The sequence below is a fragment of the Mus pahari genome, chromosome 17 (genome assembly GCF_900095145.1).
Source record: "Mus pahari chromosome 17, PAHARI_EIJ_v1.1, whole genome shotgun sequence".
In the NCBI taxonomy this organism is placed as follows: domain Eukaryota; kingdom Metazoa; phylum Chordata; class Mammalia; order Rodentia; family Muridae; genus Mus; species Mus pahari.
The window spans coordinates 21396647-21418286 of NC_034606.1; the positions used below are offsets into that span (position 1 = coordinate 21396647).

The 21640-nt window shown below is 43.1% G+C and overlaps 1 protein-coding gene and 1 pseudogene across 4 annotated transcripts in view; one reads left to right on the forward strand and one right to left on the reverse strand.

Moving 5' to 3' along the window:
* Positions 1-8382, reverse strand: part of LOC110335053 — a 9083-nt pseudogene extending 701 nt beyond the window's left edge.
* Col14a1 (collagen type XIV alpha 1 chain) overlaps positions 1-21640 on the forward strand; it is a 215110-nt gene that overhangs the window by 167159 nt on the left and 26311 nt on the right. For all 4 annotated transcript variants that reach the window (XM_029548078.1, XM_021216500.2, XM_029548079.1 and 1 more), the window contains exons 41-42: positions 12709-12762; positions 13420-13491. In XM_029548078.1, the coding sequence (XP_029403938.1) occupies positions 12709-12762; positions 13420-13491 (126 nt within the window). The remainder of the gene's footprint in view (positions 1-12708; positions 12763-13419; positions 13492-21640) is intronic.

A 21640-nucleotide genomic window follows, 5' to 3' on the forward strand; every position in this document is an offset into this window, starting at 1 on the left:
CTCTCTCTCTCTCTCTCTCTCTCTCTCTCTCTCTCTCTCTCTCTCTTTGCGATTTTTGACATCTTCATCTTCATAGACTTCAGGGGAACTTGATGGAGGTGTATTAGCCCCACAGCCCTTCTCCTGGAGCCTCTAGTCACATTGTCCACAGCTTCTGATTCCCAAGGAGCCTGGTAGTTTGGCATATGGTCCACATGGATAGTTCTTCCTTTAATCTTAATACCATTGAATTTGTCAACACCCAGAACTGTCATCCCCTGATCTTTTCCAATCTTCTTGTCTCTTACAAGATTAATGTTGACAATTTCTGCATATTGTGAGAACAGACAGATGACACCCTTCTGTCAGTTTGCAAGGAAGCCTTCTTCATATTCACCTCTTCATGCTCTTCTTTTAAGACGTTAGCTTCTGGGTGAGGCTATGAAGCGCCTTCTTTTCCTTCTTCCATGATGTTCCCTGAGCCTTGGAGAAAAGGGGTGTGATAGAGAGGTTCAGTTGGCACCTCAACACTACACTCATTTGTACTCTGCATTTTGACCAGTTGTGAATCTGTATTAATCAGCATTTACTGAAATAAGAAACTGAGCTAATCTATGGGTGTAATGTTTATAAAAATACTTTGTTACTGGATCCATTTGGCAAAATAATAGTAGTGGGTTCTCCCCTAAGTTCTATGACCTACCCAGTCATGTGTCCTTGGCTTCATTTATAACACCAGGCATAAATCCCATACTGGTGAGTGGATTTAAATCCAAACAGAAAATAGTTGGTTATCCTAATAATATTCATGCTATTATTGCAACAATGGATATACGCTGACAGGCTGGTCCTTCTTGTAGCTTGCAGAGGTCACAGCTGGATAGGACCGTTGATGACTTTTCTTCCCTAGAGCCAGCCCAGCACCCTCTGCCACTGTGAAGGTTAGGCAATAGGGAGCGAGGGAGCTTCCAGGTCAGTACCAGCTTGGCTTCTCATGTCTTATGACCTCAGCATGTGTCTGTCTCTTCAGTCTCAATCTTCCTAAATTATCGCTGATTTAGACTTGTGAGGAACCCCACATTTCTCTAACTCCTGAATCATAGTGAATGGCAGGCACTTACATCTTGTCCAGTGAAGATCAACACAGCATTCAAATAGTATTCCCTGAGGGTTGATGCATGCCTTAAGAGGCTAACACTTGCTTGGAAAACTTACTACTCTGTCAGTTCTGGTTATAGCTTCCTGTCATTACGCTTCTCAAGAATACGGAAATGGAGGGCCAGACCTGGTGACACAGGCCTGTAATCCCAGGAGGCTGAAACAGGGGGATTGCAAATTGAAGAAGGTCGCTTGGGGCTACAAACTGAGCTCAAGGCCAGTCTGGATAGTGCTTAGCTAGTATGCATGGAGCCATAGTTTTAATACCTAATACTGCAAAAAAGAAAGAAAGAAAAGAAAGGAATTAATTGTTTCTTCTGGGTGCATGAGATTTGAAATCTCTTCTTATCCCACCTTCTTAATGGTAACTTTACATTTGTTTAAAATCTCAGCACAGTGTCTGTTTACCAAATGGACAAAGTTTCACTCTAGAAGATGTTTAGACTAGTGTTTCTGAGACGGCCTTCTCTGAGAGTTAGATTTATGTATGTCTTGTATGTATATGGGAGGAGTATCTAGACGTATTTATATGTTTTGGCTAAGTGCATAGGCTAGGATCCTGTGTGGTTACACACCTAGATTCCTTCATGATTTCCAAAGTCCCGAAAACAGCAAGTCTGGAGATTTGATTGAGTGAGTTTATTTGATTTATCTATACATAGAGCCCAGTCTTGGCAAAGAACTCTGACCCAAACCTGTTAGGTTAGTATTTGAATCCTTTGGTTTTAGAATCATTTTTCTTAAAATCCATATACGAAAGCAGATTTTTTTTTAGAGAAATACTTTTCTATCCACATATGTTCATCTTTACTAATAAAACTTGAGAGCTATCGTAAGGTGATAAGCTATCGACGCTTGGCTTTCGTTTTCCTCTCTCCCTCCATTTAGAAGGAAAGCTCTGAGGATGTGTCTGATGCTCGTTATGAAATATGCTTGGATGGGAATGGAGTTCTTTTGCAAATCTGATTGTCAGGGACATTCACTCCGTATGAAACCACATGTTTTTTTAAAGAAGACTGGGTGATGATTGCTTTAGAAAAGTTATCTGAAGACAGTACCATCTGGTATACAAATTAAGGACATACTATTCCCATGAAATGAAATAGCAGTGCCATGGAACTGTGATGTAGCTGCTCTGCTCAGAGGAAGAACAACGTGTATTTTCCCCAGTCAGCCGTATCATAACTGAGCACCTGCACCATGCCATTTACCACGCCTAGCTTAAAGAATTTCCCATTATAGAATCTGCAGGGAAGATTATGAAAGCAAGAATAGTTTCAGTTAATAAAGAAAGCTATCTGTAGACTGCCTATGGGAGGATAGGCTCTCATGCCTATTCTCCTTGGCAGGGAAAACAATGTTTCTTTTAGAGACCATTGAGAAGGAAGGAGGAAGGTCTGGTTAAAGAAGAGTAGTCACTTAAGGGACTTTGATCTATTAGGTCAGATGAGCTGAAGGCTGGGGTGTGTGTGTGGGGGGGAGATAAAGGTCTAAAAGAATTACTTAGCAGGATCAAGTTAGAAGTAGTTAGACATAGGTTGAGAACCATCTTAGGTGGCATATTCCATCCAGGTCTCTCTGGTTAGGCAGTGGTAGATTCAGGGCTACTTAGAAAATAGTGAGAGCAAACCCTTCACTATCCCTATTCTGCTGTAGGATGCTGGCAGTCACAGCAATAACAGTGCAGGCTAAGAGCTAAGAGAATGGTGGGATTCACAACCAAAGACATCGAAAAGCCCCTTTAAACATTTTCCAGTTCTCTGCCTTCTCTTATTGACAGCAAAATCTTACAGCCCAAACCTCATACCATCACCTGGTGGTTAGCTTGGGAAAAGGGTGACCTCTTTGTATGAGTCTGGTGCCAATGTTACCACTGAATTTACCAAGAGGGTAGGAGATCTTGAGAAATAATGAAAAAGAGAAAGTATAACCTCTTCTAATATTTCTAGCTTATTCTGGCTTTTCCCAAGGGGGATCTTGGACTCTTGGAGACAAATCTTATTTAACACTGGGCCTGAGGCCATAAGCAAGTCTAGCTAGACTTCCCGGAGTAAGTTTCCGCTTTGTCCTTGGAAGCCAACAGACCAACATGTTGAAAGTGATGGTTCCAGCTAATTCAGTCTGGCATCCAGGTTTCACTCTAAGTCATTCCAACTAAAACACTCTGTGATTTTCCTTCTTTTTCCTATAAATCTTCCCCCACCTGTCCCACCCCTCTCACATACATTCTTTTTTCTTAGTATCTGAGTACAGGGCCTTTCTTGTGATCTTCAAACTCCTCTGATGTATGCCCGTCTCCACCTTAACATTCAGACGGTCCTAAGGGAAATCAGATAGGGTAGGTATGCAAGGTAAGTTGGTAGTAGGTAGGTATGTATATATATATATATATATATATATATATATATATATATATATATAGAGAGAGAGAGAGAGAGAGAGAGAGAGAGAGAGTGTAGGGGATAGATTATTGATAAATGAGATTAGATAAATAGAGACCAGATAGGTAGTAAAAGAATTTAAAAAACAAGGAAATAAAGCCTCCTTCTTACTTCTGAGTATTGTTTCCTCCAAGATCAATTTTCTGGCAAGTACCCAAAGGAAAATTTTAGAATTATGCCTCTCTTCTGACTTAGATTTACCAAAAGAAGATACACAAATAACGAGTAAACATACCTCAGTTCTTCCACGTGGAGAGTGTGTTCACTTTTGAATTCAGGGCAAACCTATGTTGGAGTCCTTCTTTCCGCAATGGTTCCGTCATGCCCATGGGTAGCAGTCACTGGCCTTCCTTCTTTGTGAGAGATGAACTGTCAGGAAGAATGCTTGCCCTTGGATCCTGTTGATGTGGGGAAGGGCACACACCTCGCTGCTAACCAGGTCCAGGTTGAAATCCGGGATGTGTAATGTGGGCCCAGCAACTTTAGGTAGCCAAGACACTCCTTCATCATCTGTCAGTCAAGGACATAATATTGCCCTATATGGAATGCTGTGGAGATTCATTCATATGAGCCATTTCCAATGATATGATTTTAAGATACATTATTGACATCCACTGTTTTTGATATCAGCCTAACGAGTCAGGGCTTTTGTAATGCCTGTGTTTGGTGAAATAATGTTTCTGGGAAGATGGTGAAGAAATACAAAAAGTCAAACAAGTATAAGAATTTGTTTTAAAAAAATGTGGATTCTACCATGAAAGAATGCTTAATGTATGCTTCTTAGTTGTGCGGTTTTGTTGCACACAAAGACCATATTGTGTGGAAAGTTCTGTTTCAGCAGAAATGATTTGGTCTTAAAAATGTACTTGAGAAATTGAACTTGAGTCAACTACTTGGATAGATTTTATTCCTGTCATGAATATTAGATAGTAATGAAAGAGTCATCTAAAAAATACTTTGTGCAGTGCTAGATTCATGAGAATGAGCCCCATGGGTATCTTTCTTCCTCAGAAAAGGCAACGTAAGCTATTACCACAAAACTGGTGGCCAGAGTGATCGGATTTTCTTCTTTGTGGGTCTAACTCTAGATTTTTTTTTTAAATAAAATTTCAGAAAAACATTTGCACAGTCATCTACAGAGAAGATACCTTATGCAATTGGGCCTTGGCTGTTTATTTAAAATAATCAATGAGCTATTACATAAAGCATGTAATATGTACAGATGTCTTGTCTTCTCATCTTTTTAAAAAAAATTTATTTATTATTATTTTCTTTATTTACATTTCAAATGCTATCCCGAAAGTTCCCTATACCCTACCCCCGCCCCTGCTCCCCTACCCACCCATTCCCACTACTTGGCCCTGGCCTTCCCCTGTGCTGGGTCATATAAAGTTTACAAGACCAAGGGGCCTCTCTTCCCAATGATGGCCGATTAGGAAGCTAGAGACTCGAGCTCAGGGGGTACTGGTTAGTTCATATTGTTGTTGTACTGGTTAGTTCATATTGTTGTTGACTCTAGGATAATCATGAATGCTAGACAATGGTACCCCATCTTCCCAGACAGAGAACTTGTAGGTCTGAAAGTTGGAGAAAATAAGCAAAGATCAGAATGAAGCAGCTCTGGAGCCAGGAGTTTAGCTCATCTCTCTGGCTCCAACCCTGTACATGTTATTTCCACAAAATTATGAAAGTAAAGATCGCTGTGGAGTTTCATGATTGAGAAAAATCTTCCAAGAAGACACTTACGTAGCAAGACTCTAATAATGAAGATCTCACACCCCTGTACTTTGGAGGCAGGCATCCAATTTCGGGTTACTTTCTTAGTAAAGTAGGAAACGACCATTCATAAAGTGTGCCTCTAACATCTTAGACCTTTACTTGCCTCATCGGAGAAGGGAGGAGTTTCTGCGGTGTTCAGCTTCCTGCTCTGAGGTTCTCTTGGGTCTCTACTTTGCCTCCTCTTGGGATGTTGTCTTTCAGGGCAGGGGCAGCCGTTTCAATTTTGGTAAACAGATGGTTCTACCACCTCAGTCCTCAGATTGTTTTTGTTTGTCTGCTTTGTTATTTTTTAATACACAGATCCTTCACTTTCACCTTAAATATTCTTAAAAGAGTTCTTAGAAAATATTCTTAAAAGCTCTTTAGGCAAGATGTAGGAATGTGTAGATTTAGACACCTTAATGATTCTATACCTATCTGGGGTTTGGAATCAAATGGTCTATTATACATGCTCTATTGTATGTCCACTTAAGTTCTTTGATACAGTATTGTTGATATAGTGTTGTTTTAGTTATCTGAAGTTATAAGTGTGAGATAACAAAATTTATACCCTTATATTCTAAATTACATTAAATATATTAGTATATGTATATACATTTATTAATGCACATACATATATTAGGTATACACGCATAGTTGTCGTGTGTGTGTGTGTGTGTGTGTGTGTGTGTGTGTCACTAAAAATTCCTCAGTGAGACCTAGCATGGCACTATGCATAAGGATTTGTTTTTAATCTCTGCTCCAGGCCAGTGTTTACACAGCCTGTAGCTTTTGGCTGCTTGGCACTTTTATGTGGTAGTTACTAGTAATCCTTTGTAGCAAGCGGCAGCCTGATTTCTGGTGGCCAGTTGCTACACTAGCCATGGCGTCTATATTTGATCTAATGTATGCAAAGGAAAAATATAAATGGGAATTAATAAGTATCCAATGAAGTCACCATTAAATATGGTTTGCATTTTTGTGCAGAAGTGAATTTAGCGTTCATTAGAATATTAGTGATACTCAATGTAAATTTCAAGTTAGATTTTGTGTTGCTGAGAATCACAACAAATTGCAACTTAGTAATTTGCTCATAGGCAAATACTTCAAAAATAAATTATAAAATCCCTTTAACTTTTTATTAACAAGAATTATTTTAATGTGGGCTATGGGTATGTATTATTATTTGGAGGTAGGAATGTCAAAAAGGCAAAAATGCCTGAAGCTATTCTTGTCAAGAAACATATCTGTTTATGGGTGGCTGACTTCATGCACATTAAAAAAAATACATCTTATAAAGTGTATAGTTTCCCCCAAATTCTCATTTCACCAAATTTGTTGTTTTGAGATAGAGAGGTGAGTAAGCGGTCTCAAGCCCTCCCCTAGCACGAGGTAATAGATTTTCTCAGAGTGGGCTGTGTCAGGGAATACAGAGGCACGCGGTGAGGGAAACTGTTGGGCTGAGTGCATCTGTTGATTTTGAAGGTACTGTAACAAAGCACTTAAGGCTAGATGATTTATAAAAGCAGGTAGATTGGGATCTTGAGTCTGGGGAGTCAAGATCTAGGGGATCACATTTCAGGAGGCCTTTTCATCTTAGGCAGAATGTGGCCGAAACCATTGACCAGGGAGCGAGAGGAAACAAGAAAGGTGTTACAACAAGATCCTTCCATGATGAGTGTGTTTATCATTCACAGGGGCAGAGCCCTCATGGCCCAAGTATCCCTCCTGCCTCTGAAGAAGGCTGCAAAGGGAATTAGGTTTCCAATACCTAATGTGTCTTGTGGGGCACATTCAAACCACAGCAGTTCAACCATCTTTAAATGTGGTGACCTAGATGTTTGCTCTTCTGTAAAAGCTACCCTGTGTCCCCAGCCTGGCTCAGCTGCTTGTCTTGTGTGTCCCCTGAGAATTCTCTTGTGTATTAGCATAGAGGTTGCTGATATCATTTCACTGCCTGAGAGTTCACAAAACTTTGGACTTATTCTCTCCATTGCCATTCTAGACACCACAGAATGCCCAGCCCATCATTTCCATGCAAGTATCTCTGAATGTGTGGCAAGTTGGTAACTTGTAGCTTACAGCAGTGCATTCATGGGTGATGGTTCTAATTATTTTATTTATTCACTTTACATCACAATATCAGCCCCCTTCTCTCCCCAGATCCCCCTCACAGCTTCTCCCCTCATTCTACCTCCCCTTCTCCTCTGAGAAGGGGGAGCCCCTCCCCAGGTGTCACCCCGCTTTTGTCCCACGCATCATTTACTGAAGGACTAGATACATCCTTTCCCACTGAGGCCAGACAAGGAGGCTCAGTTAGGGAAACAGGATTCATAGGCAGGCAACAGGTTCAGGGACAGCCCCTGTTCCAGGTGTTGGGGGACCTGCATGAAGACCAAGCTGCACATCAGCTACATATGTGCCTGGGGCCTAGGTCCAGTCCATGCTCAATCTTTGATTTCAGTTTCTGGGAGCCTCCAAGGGTTAGCTGACTCTGTTGGTCTTCCCGTCCTCTTTAGGTCCTTCAAATTAAAAAAAAAAAAAAAGAAATCAGGTGGGTGGTGGTGGTGCACACCTTTAATCCCAGCACTTCAGAGGCAGAGGCAGGTCTGGTTTGAGGCCAGCCTGGTCTACAGAGCAAGTACCAGGACAGCCACAGCTACACAGAGAAACCCTGTCTTGGATTCCCCCCCACTTCAAAAAAAAAAAAAAAAAAAAAGGTTGTGATTTTATATTTAGGATTAAGAAGACATTTGAAAAAGATGGCTTTAACTTTTTTCCTAATATGAAGTTAAGGCTAACATTCTTCCATTTTATATGTAAATTTTAAGAGATGCGTAATAGAAATTGGAAACTCACAGGCCCTTTAAGAACCAACATTTACTTGTTCATTTGTTCAAGTGTTTTAGTCCATGAGAGAAAATGTCAGAACAAGATCCACTGTGATCATGTCTCGGCCTTTGGCTCAAGTGAGAGAGAAGCTCTACAGCCTTGGGTGCCATTAGTGAGCCAACCAGATTCGCTTTACCTGGGAAATGGGCTCCATCGCACAGCCAAACGTTGTTCATTTCCCTAGAAAGTTATCCTAACAAATGGCATGTCAGCCCCTGAGCCTTAGCCAACCAATATGCTCTGTGCAATCTCAGCCTGAGCTCCCGGAGGGCTCACACAGACCCGACTTAAGATGACCCACTTTTCTGCCTGCCTCTGTAGAGCCCTAAATTTTAAAAAATTCCCCAAAACCTGTTCCCTAGATCATTAGGAATGTGGCTAGTAAAGAGCCTTTGTTCTTTTAGGGCAGCTGAAGGTCCTCTGTTCCTCCACCTGACAGCTAGCTAGGCAATTATCTCAGTTGCCCCAGCCAGGCACCCATCTTCCTATGTTTGAAACTAAAAAAAATATTCAAAGGCTCAAGGCCGAACACTGTAAAAAGACATAGTCCAGACTTTACGGAGCCCACCCGGCCGCTAAGACTAACAAGACCATGAAGATAAGGGAAAGGAGTGCCAGAGACAGCTGGGGCTGTCAAGGTTAGCTCATAAACTCTGCCAAGGAGGCATCTCATCCCGGTTCCCTCAGGGTCACACACTGACCAGAGGTGCCCCAGACTAGGCCCCCGGCCTCTGGAATTCTGCCACTCCGGCTGGCGCACGCGTACTATCTTGTTGCATTGTATGTTCAAATGAGCCAATCACTTGTGGCTGCACCAACTCTTCTGCCCCCCCCCCAATCCTAACCCTATAAGAACCCCTTACTTCTGAGGGTCTGGGTCGACTCCTCTGTCTCCTGCGTGAGATACGAGTCGGCCCGAGGCCTCGTTAAATAAAGTACCTCATGTAATTTACAGCAAGGTGTGCAAAAGGTGTCTTTCGAATTTTCTGGGGACCCGAGAGAGTACCGGACCCGAGGGAGTTCCCTCACTCGGGGGTCCTACACCTCATCTGTCCTCTTTCCCTTCCTCCCCTGCCTCCTTTCAGATTTCCTCCCAAGATCCATACAGGTAGAAATCAGCCACACACAGATGCAGGTCTGCTTCTGAGACACTGTCCCCCAAGAGTGTAGTGAAGTGGAATTTTGTCTTCCGAAGTTAGATGAGTCCAGATCGGAGAGTACGAAGCAGGGCTGGAGATGTAGCTTAGTCGCTGAGTACTTTCTTAGCTTGTACAAAGCCTCGAACGGTCCGCCCACGCTATGAAAAATACGAAGAACACTAAGAATGAATGACGTTAGCATTTCCTTCTATCCTCTACATTGCCAGACTCATTGTAGCCTCAGTTAAGATTCACTTGCTGGACCTGCGCAAAGAACCCCAGGAACCACTATCGATCAATGACCGCTCTGTGCACTAGAACAGTGTTAGGAATGGAATACTAAACAACACATAAGCTTTGTTCTAAACATAGGAATCAGGTATGACTGCACCTAAACCTGCTGCCTTGGCACAGAACACATATCTAAGGAGCATCCTTCTCACTAAGTGCACACCCGAGTAAGAACCACATTTCACTGTGTTCCCTCCCGGACAGAACATGTTGTGTCTATAAATCAGGAGTGTGCAGACATGCCCACAACAGTGTCTTTCAGTGTCAGCCGAGAGCTGGACACAGGCTCCTGCGTTTTCACCCTCCTCCCCCGGCTGTGCGGAGTAGGGTGGAAATGCACTACTTCCTGCCGATCTTCTGGGGAGCAGTGCAATTTTGTTTGTTTAGAAATGTCTTCCTCTGGGAAAATATGTCATGGCTCAGCTCTCCTTTTGAATAAGCCCCTCTCTGTTGGAGGAGGGGTATTTCCTCCTGGGCACGGTTGGATCTGAGGCATGGAAGGCTCTTAATACTGCTCTGACCCAGGTTGCTTCTCCTTGCCCGGTCCTGGACAGCGTTGAAGGCGGGAACTAAATGGAGTCCTGTTACAACTGCTTTCATATGAGCTACTGCCTGTTTCTGTCATATGAAAACTTCACCTGAAAAAAAAATATATTTTCAAATTTTCTTTAACATTTTACTTTTTTATTGAGAATTTTATACACTCATACAGTGCATTTTGATCAAATTTCTCCCCTATCCCCCAATTCCTCTGCATTCACCACTGGTTTTCTCTCCCAACTTCATGTGTTTCCTCTGGTTCTCCCCCTCCCCCTCCCCCTACTCTTCCTCCTTCTCCTCCCCTTCCTCCTCCCCTTCCTCCTCTTCCTCCCCCACCTCCTCTTCCTCCCCCAACTCCTCCCCCTCCTCCTTCTCCTCCCCTCCTCCTCCTCTCCTTCCTCCTTCTCATCTCCTTCTCCTCCCCTCTCCTCCTCTTCTCCTTCTCTTCCTCTTCTCCCTCCTCTTCATCCTCCTCCCCCCTCCTTGTTTATCTTAGTTTGGGTTTTGTTGCTGGGAAGAGACACCATGACCCTGGCAACTCTTGTAAACAAAAACATTTAATTTGGGACTGGCTTACAGGTTTTGTTGTTGTTTGTTTGTTTTTTAGAGACAGGGCTTCTCTGTGTAGCCCTGGCTGTCCTGGAACTCACTTTGTAGACCAGGCTGGCCTTGAACTCAGAAATCCACCTGCCTCTGCCTCCCAAGTGCTGGGATTAAAGGCATGTGCCACCACTCCCAGCTGGCTAATGGTTTTAGAGGTTTAGTCCTATTGTCGTGGCTGGGAACATGGCAGCATGTAGGTAGACCTGGTGCTGCAGAAGGAAGAGAGTTCTCTGTCTGGATCCACAGACAGCAGGAGGAGATCACACCCAGTTCTGACTCCAATAGTTTTTACTAACGTGAAAACCAGAAGTATTATAAAATCACAATACCAAGACCATATGTATAACGGCCATAATGACCAGAACATGTAAGTGCCTTTACACAAAAAAATAAAGCCCAGTAACGGCTATCTCTTGCCTGCAACGCAGCGCAAGCAGCAAGGGTGGGAAGAGCAGGCGTCTCTGCCCCACTTAGTCCTGCAGCCTCTGTGTTGGAGCGTTCTTCCATGCTTACCTCTAAAGTTGCTTCAAGAGGGACTAGAAAGTGGAGCGCCACCAACAGGAAATGTTTATGAGCCAAGGCAGGAACTGGCCCCCTTCTTTGGCCAGTGCTCAGGCACGAGGCTTCACCTGGACTGTGAGGAGGCTGGAAAAAGAAGCCAAGTAATGCGCCAGGCAGAAAAGGCAACCCAGGAATATGGGTGAGCAATCGCCTCCCTGGCTGTCTTTTGTGCTAAGACTCTTTGGCACTGAGAGGGTTCAAGAGCGTTGTCAAGGGCCTGAGCATCCTATCCTTCTCATGTACGCTCACCATATGCCATCTCCTGCGGCCTTCTGGACTCACCACCCCCACCCCCCATTGGCTCATTTCCCCACAGCATTGTTTGGTACTTGGCGCTAGAAGAGGTGACGCAGATGTAGAGTTCTTGTGTTGATAAGATAGATTTTTCTGCGCCATGAGAAGGGAAGGAAGGAGAGCCTACAGCTAAAGTAGTGGGAATTGTCAGAAAGGGAGTCGAGAAAATAAATTAAGGATGCAGTCAAGGGGGCTTGGGATGGGACTGAGGGCTCCTATAGAAAAACCTCGTGGTGAAATGGTTACTTGTCCTGGGAGTAGAGGTGATCCTTTGAAAACTTTTCTGTACTTATAAAATTTAGACTGAGGATTCTCTCCCACGCTAACCGCATTTATAATTGTAAGAGGAAGCCATCCCAGCTGTTAATATTTCTTATTCTCATAAAAATAGCACATAGACACTTATCCAATGTCTCAGAGAGTAGTTTTTCTAAGGGACAGCATTTAGTTAGGAGGGGACTGTTTTAGTTATTTTTTTTTCTCTTTTGAAGTAGAACAGGAAGCAGGCATGTATCCAGTGATGAGCCCAGGACAGGGGACACTCAGAGAAACTTTCCCAGATCAAAACGTTCCCACCATGGCAAGGCACCTGGCCTACATTTTGCTCTAATAAATTTCTCAAGAGCTCAAAATTGCAGATAATTGCCCTTCCCTTGTTGCAATATAGACTCTTTATAGGGTACATTTCTCACTCAAGACTTGTGGATCCAAGAGACATTAATCTGCTTTTTGGTCTAGAAATTAATAAAAAAAGAATAGAACTTATTTATTTGTTATGCTTAGTTTAACAAACTTTCTGAAATGAAGTTGCTATTTAAGTTTGTAAGTGGCATTTCTCACACCTACAACCCAGACCCTGGGGCCACTGAGTGGAGCCAACAGACATAAAACACTTGCCAAGAACAATTCCTAAGGAGTTTAACAACAGCATGCCCTCGACAGTCCAAAGCAGGTGGCAGGATTTGTGCATTAGATGTTCAAAGGAAGTTGATGAGCATCTCCTTGAAGCCATGTAGCAACCACTTGTGTGACATACCTGTTCTTCACCCCAGGGATTTCCCGGAAAGGACGGATCCTCTGGGCCTCCAGGACCACCTGGGCCAATTGTGAGTATTTCTAGAAACTTCTGGGATGCATTCTGCTTTAAAGCATTTTTTTTTTTTTTGGTAGAAATTTTCTCCTGCTGACTTTTCCAGCTGCTACATTTTTGTTGTTGTTGTTGTTATTTTGTAACAACAGTTTGTTTGTTGGTACAGACCTTTATCATCCTTTAAAATTGACAAATCCAAATGGTTTGATTATTCACTGAGCCTCTTTTTTTTTTTTTTTTTTTTTTTTGGTTTTTCGAGACAGGGTTTCTCTGTGTAGCCCTGGCTGTCCTGGAACTCATTTTGTAGACCAGGCTGGCATCGAACTCAGAAATCCGCCTGCCTCTGCCTCCCGAGTGCTGGGACTAAAGGTGTGCATCACCATGCCTGGCTGAGCCATTTTTTTTTTTTTATAAGGTTGTCTCCGTGTATTTAGTTGTGATTACCTATAAGTAAGACTTGGAATTCATAGAACCTTACCTGACCAAACCTATAGAGATTTATAAACGGCCTTATATGTGGCCATTGGGCAGAATAATGAACAATGACTCCTAAAACATTTATGATGGGGAGGGAAGCTGTTGGGGCATGCATTGTTATCCCTGCTTGAAAGCTGGCTTTGATCCATTGCATATATGAATCTTCATTTTGTCCCATTTCTTGCTTCTATTTTAGGGCATTCCTGGAGCCCCTGGCGTCCCAGGGATCACGGGCAGCATGGGACCACAAGGAGCTCTGGGGCCACCTGTGAGTACTCAGTGGTAGCTGTTCAGAATATATGTCCTATCATTACTTACGTATGTGTTTAAACTTACTAGCATCTCTGTGGATCAGAAGTGTTTGCTCAGGTGCCAAACATGGCGGTATTCATCTGAATCCCAGCATTTGGGATGCACAGACAGGCAGATCTCTGTGTGTCTAGGTCAGCCTTGACTATGTACCAAGTTCTAGAATATCCAGGGTTACATAGAAATACTCTGCTTCAAAAAAAAATTATAGACCATGTTTATTCACCATTGGACTTAATGGGATTCCCTGCAGGAAAGTAGTTGGAGCTTTAAGATCAAGTTGTGTATATACCATGGCTAAGGTTAAATGGGCCTGCTGGAATGTAGGCCATGTTCTTGCTTAAGTATGTCCCCATGGCTTGATCTGTATTTGCCTATGTGAACTCCATATCATCTGTCAAGATTGTTTACAACAATTAAATGTTCAATCATGCTTGCCTCCAAAGAGGGAAAAATATAAAACAGTAGAAATGGAAAGTTTTACAGAAAATAGGAATGTATTTTTATACCTTCCGTCCAATCACAGAGCTCATTAAAAGCACAAGCACACACAAGCAGGCAGTGTATGAAAGTACAATGAGAAGAACCTGCTTCCTCTCTCCTTTCTAGACTCTTCATTGGCATTTAAATACAGCCAATGGGAGAGGGCGAGGAGCCCAGGTGGTGCAGCCTGTCTGCTTCTCATCTGTGAACTGTGTGACATCTGTCACTCTCACTAAAGCCATTCTCCATGTGTTTGGTGACTTGCAGGATGCTCACTGTAGACTTAGATATCAGCATTTTGGCAGCATCTGTGCTGGGCAGAGTTACCTGTAAACTAAAGACTTAGAAAAGTCTGTCTTGCTGCAAACCTGCCGAGGGTGTGTGGGTGACAGGAGGGTGCAGAGGCAGGTATGAATTCCGTCTTCGATTCCACTTAGTGTGTCATCTTTTCGTCCCATTTTCCAAGGCCATGTCTCTTCCACAGGTGGGGAAGAGTCTTGCCTTTAAGAACCTGTCTGTAAAATTTCCCTAGAAAATTCCCAAGTCCTTAACTAAATTCTCTTCGCAAAGTCCTTCAGTCTGTTTAAAGTGATGTATTCACAAGTTCTGGGGACTGGGTTTCAACATGTAAGGAAGGCAGGGAGCCATTTCTTCCAGAGACACTGGGTTGGATCTCTTCCTCTCTGTGTCCAGCTGGTCTTGCTGCTGTGTATCCTTGGAATACATTTCAGTACAATTTTTAATCCTCAGAGTCCTCCTCTGTGCTATGGTGAACACCACACATACCTAGACACACCTGTGGGACACCCAGAAAAATGAATATGAGTTTAGCACACCATGATTTGCACATCCTCATAAACACTGCCATTCGTAGTCACTTTATGAAGCTGTGCACTTACCCCAACTGCCTTCTCACTGTCCCAAGTTGCCAAGCTTCTAATTCCTTCCTAGGCATTGGCTGAAATACAGAGCCCTCTCGCCATCAGTCGCATACGTGATGAGGCTGTGAAGGGGGTTTACTCTCCCGTTTTGAAATCCGACTAGTACTGGGTCACAGAAGAAAACTGAATGACTCTGTCTTCACTTATCTCCTTTAATTGAAAAGATACTGCTGCATTTGATCCCGTGTGTGGAAATACACACACACACACACACACACAGACACACACACACACACACACAGACACACACATACTCACATGCATGCACACATGCACTCACACATGCACACATACACCCACGCACACAAGCTCTTGCAAGCAAGCACACACAGATTGTGTCTCTGCTCTCTCTCTCTCTCCTTCTCATCTTTCTCTGTCAGTCTTATCTCTTCATCTCCTCATCTATTTCACACCAGAAAGTCTTAGAAACATGCTGCTACTAGATTTCACTCTGCTCCTCAAGATGTGGTTTAGGGAACCACAGTTCCAGAATTTATCCTCCAGACTGAGAGAGCAAAGGCTTCCACCAAAGAAGTTTCAGAGGTCGTGGATGCTCAAACCAGCAGGACCGTGGCAACACTTAGGGCATTAGAGACTTTGGAGCATCCCAAATACAGTAGGAAAGCAGGAAGACATTACCTTGCCATGGTTAGATAGAGTAAGGTAAACCTGTCTGTGCAGGAGGAGAAGGGAGTCTTTTTCTTACTCGCCTCCCCCCAGGACCAATTTTTCTTACCCAGGATATGGAAACACACTCTGTGATTGGTCCTAAGCCAAAAGGGATGGGACGAAAATGGACAGAAGAAGAAGCAGACACTAAGGTCTTAGGAGAATTTAAATGGGGTGTAAAGGGGCAGAGTAAGGCCAGAAGTTATTGATGAGAATGACATTTCCTCATTTACCCACCTGGCCTAATGTGCATCTGCATTAGACTCTAAATATGGGACATACTAAAATACCTACAGTCCCCACAGAGAGATCACCTAACGGTAGCTTTATCATCCATCAGCCGAGAAAGGCATTTGGCGGCCACAAGAGAGGCTTCATGCCACTGACACTTTTAATAGAAGCAGAAGGTGATCTCTAAATGCTGGGTAGGGATGCTGCAGCTGTCTCCTGCAGTTCCCATCCAAAGCGAGTTGTTCTCCGCACTAGAGTTCAGGATTTTCCCTGCATCCCAGGCTGCCAGCTCCCACATGCCTGTTAGCTGCCAGGCTGGGATAATTATTAAAGCAGGCTCCCTGTTGTGCTGTTAAGGCCTTGATTGATTTCACATAGATATCTGTCTAGGAAAATGAGGGAAAGGAACCAAGAAGGACTATGCCACAGAAAGCAGCACTGCGTTTCCTACAGTAGACGCCAGCAATGCTTGCTTCTGTATGGTACATTCTACACCAGCTCCTTGGGTGGATGAACATGGCTACTGCCAGGCATCTGTTTCCTCCCTAGGCACTGGCTTAAATACAGTGCTCTCCTGCTATGGGTTGCATGCACGATGAGGCTTGTGAAGGGTCTTCTTTCTTCTGAGGCCACATTTGCATAGGTAAGCCTACTATTTAAAGAGCCAGGTATAAAATGTGCAAATACGTTGCATCTCTGTGGGGCTCTTATCTATAGGAGCCACATAACTGAACATAATCATCTAGCCTACATTTTATACAAGTCCTCCCTGCCTCAGGCAGTTACCCACCTCTTCTGGCTCCTGATGTCTGACTTGTGACTGAAAGATAGCTCCAAGATGTCCTTGTGCCTGTATTCCTCTTTGCCATTAGAGACACAGAGTACTTTCTACATATTTGTGGGAAGAAGGTGAGGAAGAAAGATGGGGGAAGAAAAAAGGAGAAGGGGTTGAAACCCAGAAATGTTCCTGTCCAAAGGAAGGACAGGGACAAAAAGGTGGGACAGAGACTGAAGGAACGGTCATCCAGAGACCGCCCAACCTAGGGATTGATCCCATCTGCAGACACGAAACCCCCACACTATTCCTGATGCCAAGAAACACTTGCTGACAGGAGCCTGGTATGACTGTTCCCTGAGAGGCTCTGCCAGCACCTGACGAACACAGATGCAGATCCTCACACACAACCATTGGACTGAGCCTGGGGACCCCAATGGAAGAGCTAGGGGAAGGACTGAAGGAGCTGAAGGGGATTGCAACCGCATAGGAAGAACAATATCAACTAACTGGACCACCCGGGGCTCCCAGGGACTCAACCGCCAACCAAAGAGTATATATGGAGGGATTCATGGCTCCAGATACATATGTAGCAGAAGATGGCCTTATCTGACATCAATGGGAGGGGATGCCCTTGGTCCTGTGGAGGCTTGATGCTCAGCATAGGGGGATGCTAGAGCCATGAGACAGGAGCGGGAGAGTGGGTAGAGGAGCACTCTCATAGAGGTAAAGGGGAGGGGGGATAGGAGGATGGGATGGGGGGGGTCTGTGGAGGGGTGACCAGAAGGGGGATATCATTTGAAAAGTAAATGAATAAAATGATTAATAAAGAAAAAGAAAAGGAGAAGGTGGAATGTGGCAGCGAAAGAGAGGAGAAGGCATTTATGTTCTCAGGCTGCTGTTTAGGGAGACTAGGTTACTCTCACTGTCAGGGTCAGGACACCGAGGGTCTTAAAGCCTGCTGAGGGTTGGTTTGTGTAACAGGCATCTTCAACATGTGGGCTTTGGACTATGAGATCATTCTCTCCCTTTCAGCCCCTCACTTCTGTGAATCTATGAATGTAGCTACTGTATTTCTTTACATTTCAAGTGTTCCTGAAGTTAAAGGAAAAACATGTCCCTTTTTCCTGCCTCCATCCACAGGAACTATGCGTTTTCCCTCAAAGCATACTTTGGTGGCGTAATGGGCCTTCATGTGCTTGGGAATTTTTATTTTTATTTTTTTTTGTTTTTACTTTGCAAAAATCAAAGGAAGTATGTCAGTGAAGTTGGAATCAACCATAATCACTTGCTTCATGTTCTGTTTCACTAAGAAGAGCATTCACCAAGACTGCAGAGTTGTGTCTCTTAGCAACTCAGTCACAAGCATCATGAGACGGAGTTTCGGGGAGTTTCAGGCCTAATTAAACACGTATATCTCTTTATACCAGAAAATGCCAGTAGCGGATGCGGTCTGCTTCCCGCACCAACCGAGTTCGGTCTCTTAATTTCTGTCTTTAAATATGACATATTTTCAAACACGCTAATATAAGAAATGGCACCAGAGGAAATGTAGACAGACATATTGAAGTTGAAGTTAAAGTGTTGAAGATTGAAGTTTGTCCGTGTTTTTGTTTGTTTGTTAACACAAGATCTCACTGTGTGGCCCAGGTTGGGCTTGAAGTCAGTGTAATATTCCTGCCTCAGTACTGTAAGTGTGTGGGCCACTATGCCTGGCTCAAAACTGTTTTTGTTTGTTTTTGTTTTGGTTTTTTTTTTTAATGACTTCATTCTGAGTCATTAGAATTAGGTATGTGGGGGTGTGGCATGTCTGCTTGGTTTTTGTCTTCATTACAAAATTTTTTTCTTTATTGCAATAAAGGATTCTGGCTCATGGCTGTTATAAACACCCTCTTCTAGCCAAGCAACAGATAGATCCCGAATCCACAAATTCACCCTAAGTTACAGTTCTTCCATGTCCCTTATTCTGTGATATGGGGCAAATGATTTAAGCTGTCTATGCATGGTTTTCCTAATCTGTAAACGGGGACTGCCTTACGCAATTGTTACAAGGATGGCATGAATTAACCTCACAGAAATATTACAGGGACAGAAAAAACCCCCTATCTTATAAGGCTATTGGAAGGGTTAACTGAGTGAATACATATGAGATACTCAGAACACTTTTAGCTTGTCAAGGCAAACTAAAAGTATTCATCATTAAAATGTACAATTTCTGAATATATTAAAATGTCAGTTACTTACTTTCGACTGCTGGCTTTTGGTTTGTATCTAATGACCCTAAAGGTGTTTCCTTTTTACACAGTAGTGTCATATGTAACTCTTGTCCCCAACAGGATCTCTCAGTGAACACAGTCATCACTGGGATTTTTGTCCTCTTGAAATCAGAGATGCCAGGTGGCAAGGAAGAAGGGCATAGATTGTGCAGCTATTGACAAAATAAATTTAGGCTGGCACACAGAGAGAAGGGAAAGGTGAGAGGGAGAGGGAGAGAGAGCGGGGTTGTATAAACCTTGTTTTTGCAAACAAAATTTTCTTGTGGAAGTGGGTATTTTTTAAAAGAATGAACACTTGTTATAACCCCCTAGCAATTCACTGTAGTGTGTTTTAATTGTTTTTCTTCTGCTGCTTTTCAATCCAGGTAGTTGAAGCAAAGTACAGGCTAATAATGCAGATTTGAGATGAAGGCAGGCCATTCATTCATTCTGTTAGAATGTATGTTTGAGCCCCTGCCATGTCACATACAATCTCTGGAGCTTGGGCTATGGAAATCCCTTGGTTGGACACAGACCTAGCCTTATGGAGCTCACAGGCCAACCAGGAGCTGCTTTCTTTCTACAAGTTGGAATCCCCTTAGAGACTCTTTGCCCACATATTTCCAAACCATCACCACGTCGTGAGATTATAACCTGTGAGCCTTCTTCTCAAGAGATCCCTTCATTGATTGGCTTTGGCTTCAATGAACTCAAAAGACTTTAAACTTTATTTATTTTGCTTTTATTAGTTCTTGGAGAATTTTATATATGTCTTGATCTTATTCACATGCCCATCATACTCTTCCCAGATCCACTCTCACTTTCCTACCCACCCAACTTTGTGTCTCTTTTTTAAAAGTACCCTCCCCTCAGTTTGCACTGCTCACATATTGTTGGTTATGGAGCCTTCCATTGGAGTGTAGGTAATTTACCAGAGGCTACACTCCTAGAGAAAAAGGACTCTTTCTCTCTCAGAAGCTATCAGTTACCACTCCTTGACTAGGGGTGAGGCTTTGTTCCCACCTCCCCTTCCTTCTTCTTATTTAAAAAGGTATTTTATAGTTTTAAGTTTAATAATGTATATATGTGTGTGGGTTTTTACACATGGGTGCAGTGCCTACAGAGGCCAGAAGAGGGAATCAGATTCCCTGGGGCTAGAGCTACAGCTGATTCACCCTGTGAGAACCCAGGTCCTGTGGAAGAGCAGTATACTTTCTCTTAGCTGCTGAACTATCTCTCCAGCCTCTAAATTTTCTTTTCTTTTCTTTCTTTCTTTTTTTGATTTTAGACACAGGGTTTCTCTGTGTATCCCTGGCTGTCCTGGAACTCACTTTGTAGACCAGGCTGGCCTCGAACTCAGAAATCCGCTTGCCTCTGCCTCCCGAGTGCTGGGATTAAAGGCGTGTGCCACCACACCCGGCCTAAATTTTCAAATTGAAAGAATTTTCAAGTGAGCACTGTATAACCAGTACCAAGATTCTGTGATGATATACGTGACTGCTGATTATAGATCTAATTTGCAACCTTGGAAAATTATCTGATGGCACACCAAAGGATAAATTTACAGTTATTGTAAAAAAATATAGTTAATATTTTATCATTTTTTGGGTGGCAGGATAAAGGGAAATATAAATCCATGGAAATAAACGGCAGTCCCAGAGTTCAATTTAATGTTGGGCATAGGCAAATGTTTGAATGACAACTTTATGCAAGGATTTGTGTAATCAGTCTCACTGATTTGAGAAAAAAAAAATAGTATATGGTAGTTTTTATAAACTTCTCTCATGAAATCCAGGAATTAACCCATTAAACATATACAGTGGTAAAGATTTGGTGTTAGAGACTCGATTCTCAAACTGAGCACTGTATTACAATATCCCTGCTGATGACACTGAAGCCAAATGATCTACAGTTAATTCTTTTCTCATGGATCAGTTGTTCCTATCTAATAGACTGGGCCGGTAAGAAGGAAAAGGTAGAATTTTCAGGAGTAAGAGATAGGGAGTTTGGGACCAAACTATAAAATACTTTATGTATTTATTTCTTTACTTACTTATTTAAGACTTAGACTTTGTCACATATTTAAGCATCACTACATGATTTAGAAAGACAGAAGTGCTGCTAAAAGTCAAGTCACTGGGTTACCTCAATTGTATGCTGGTGGCTTCCAGGAAGGAAGAGGCCAGTGATTATGTGCATGGTACATGGACAGGGAGGTCGGAATGTTGCAAGTACCCTGGTAGGAGATGCTAAACACAGGAGGACATAAGAAATGTAGATTTTAAAAGGAGTGGTGTGCATGGATGTGCATGTGTGCATGTATGCACACCTCTGTGTGTGTGCACACGCATGTGCACTGTGCACACTGTGTGTGCATGTTAAGTAGAATTAAAGGGCTGTGCTGGAAAGAGAGAGAATTGTTCCCACCTAATAAGGAGAGATCTCTGTTGGTTTCTCTTCCCCCATGCACTCCACCTATGACTGTGTGTATCTTGAAATCAACTGGGGAAGAAACCTTCCCATTGCCCACATCTGACAAACACTAAGTCATAGCATTCTGTTTCCCTAGACCCTATGAAGTGAACCAAGAATTTTGGACTTGGGCAACTTAACAAAGAAGAACTTGCACTTCACATTGCATTTGCTTTGGGATCTGTTGAGACTGAAGTAGGGACAGGAAACAATCTGACGAGGTGCCAGGTTCCACCCGTGGATTCCGTTCACACCTCTAGGAGTAACTACAGAAAGGTGGCC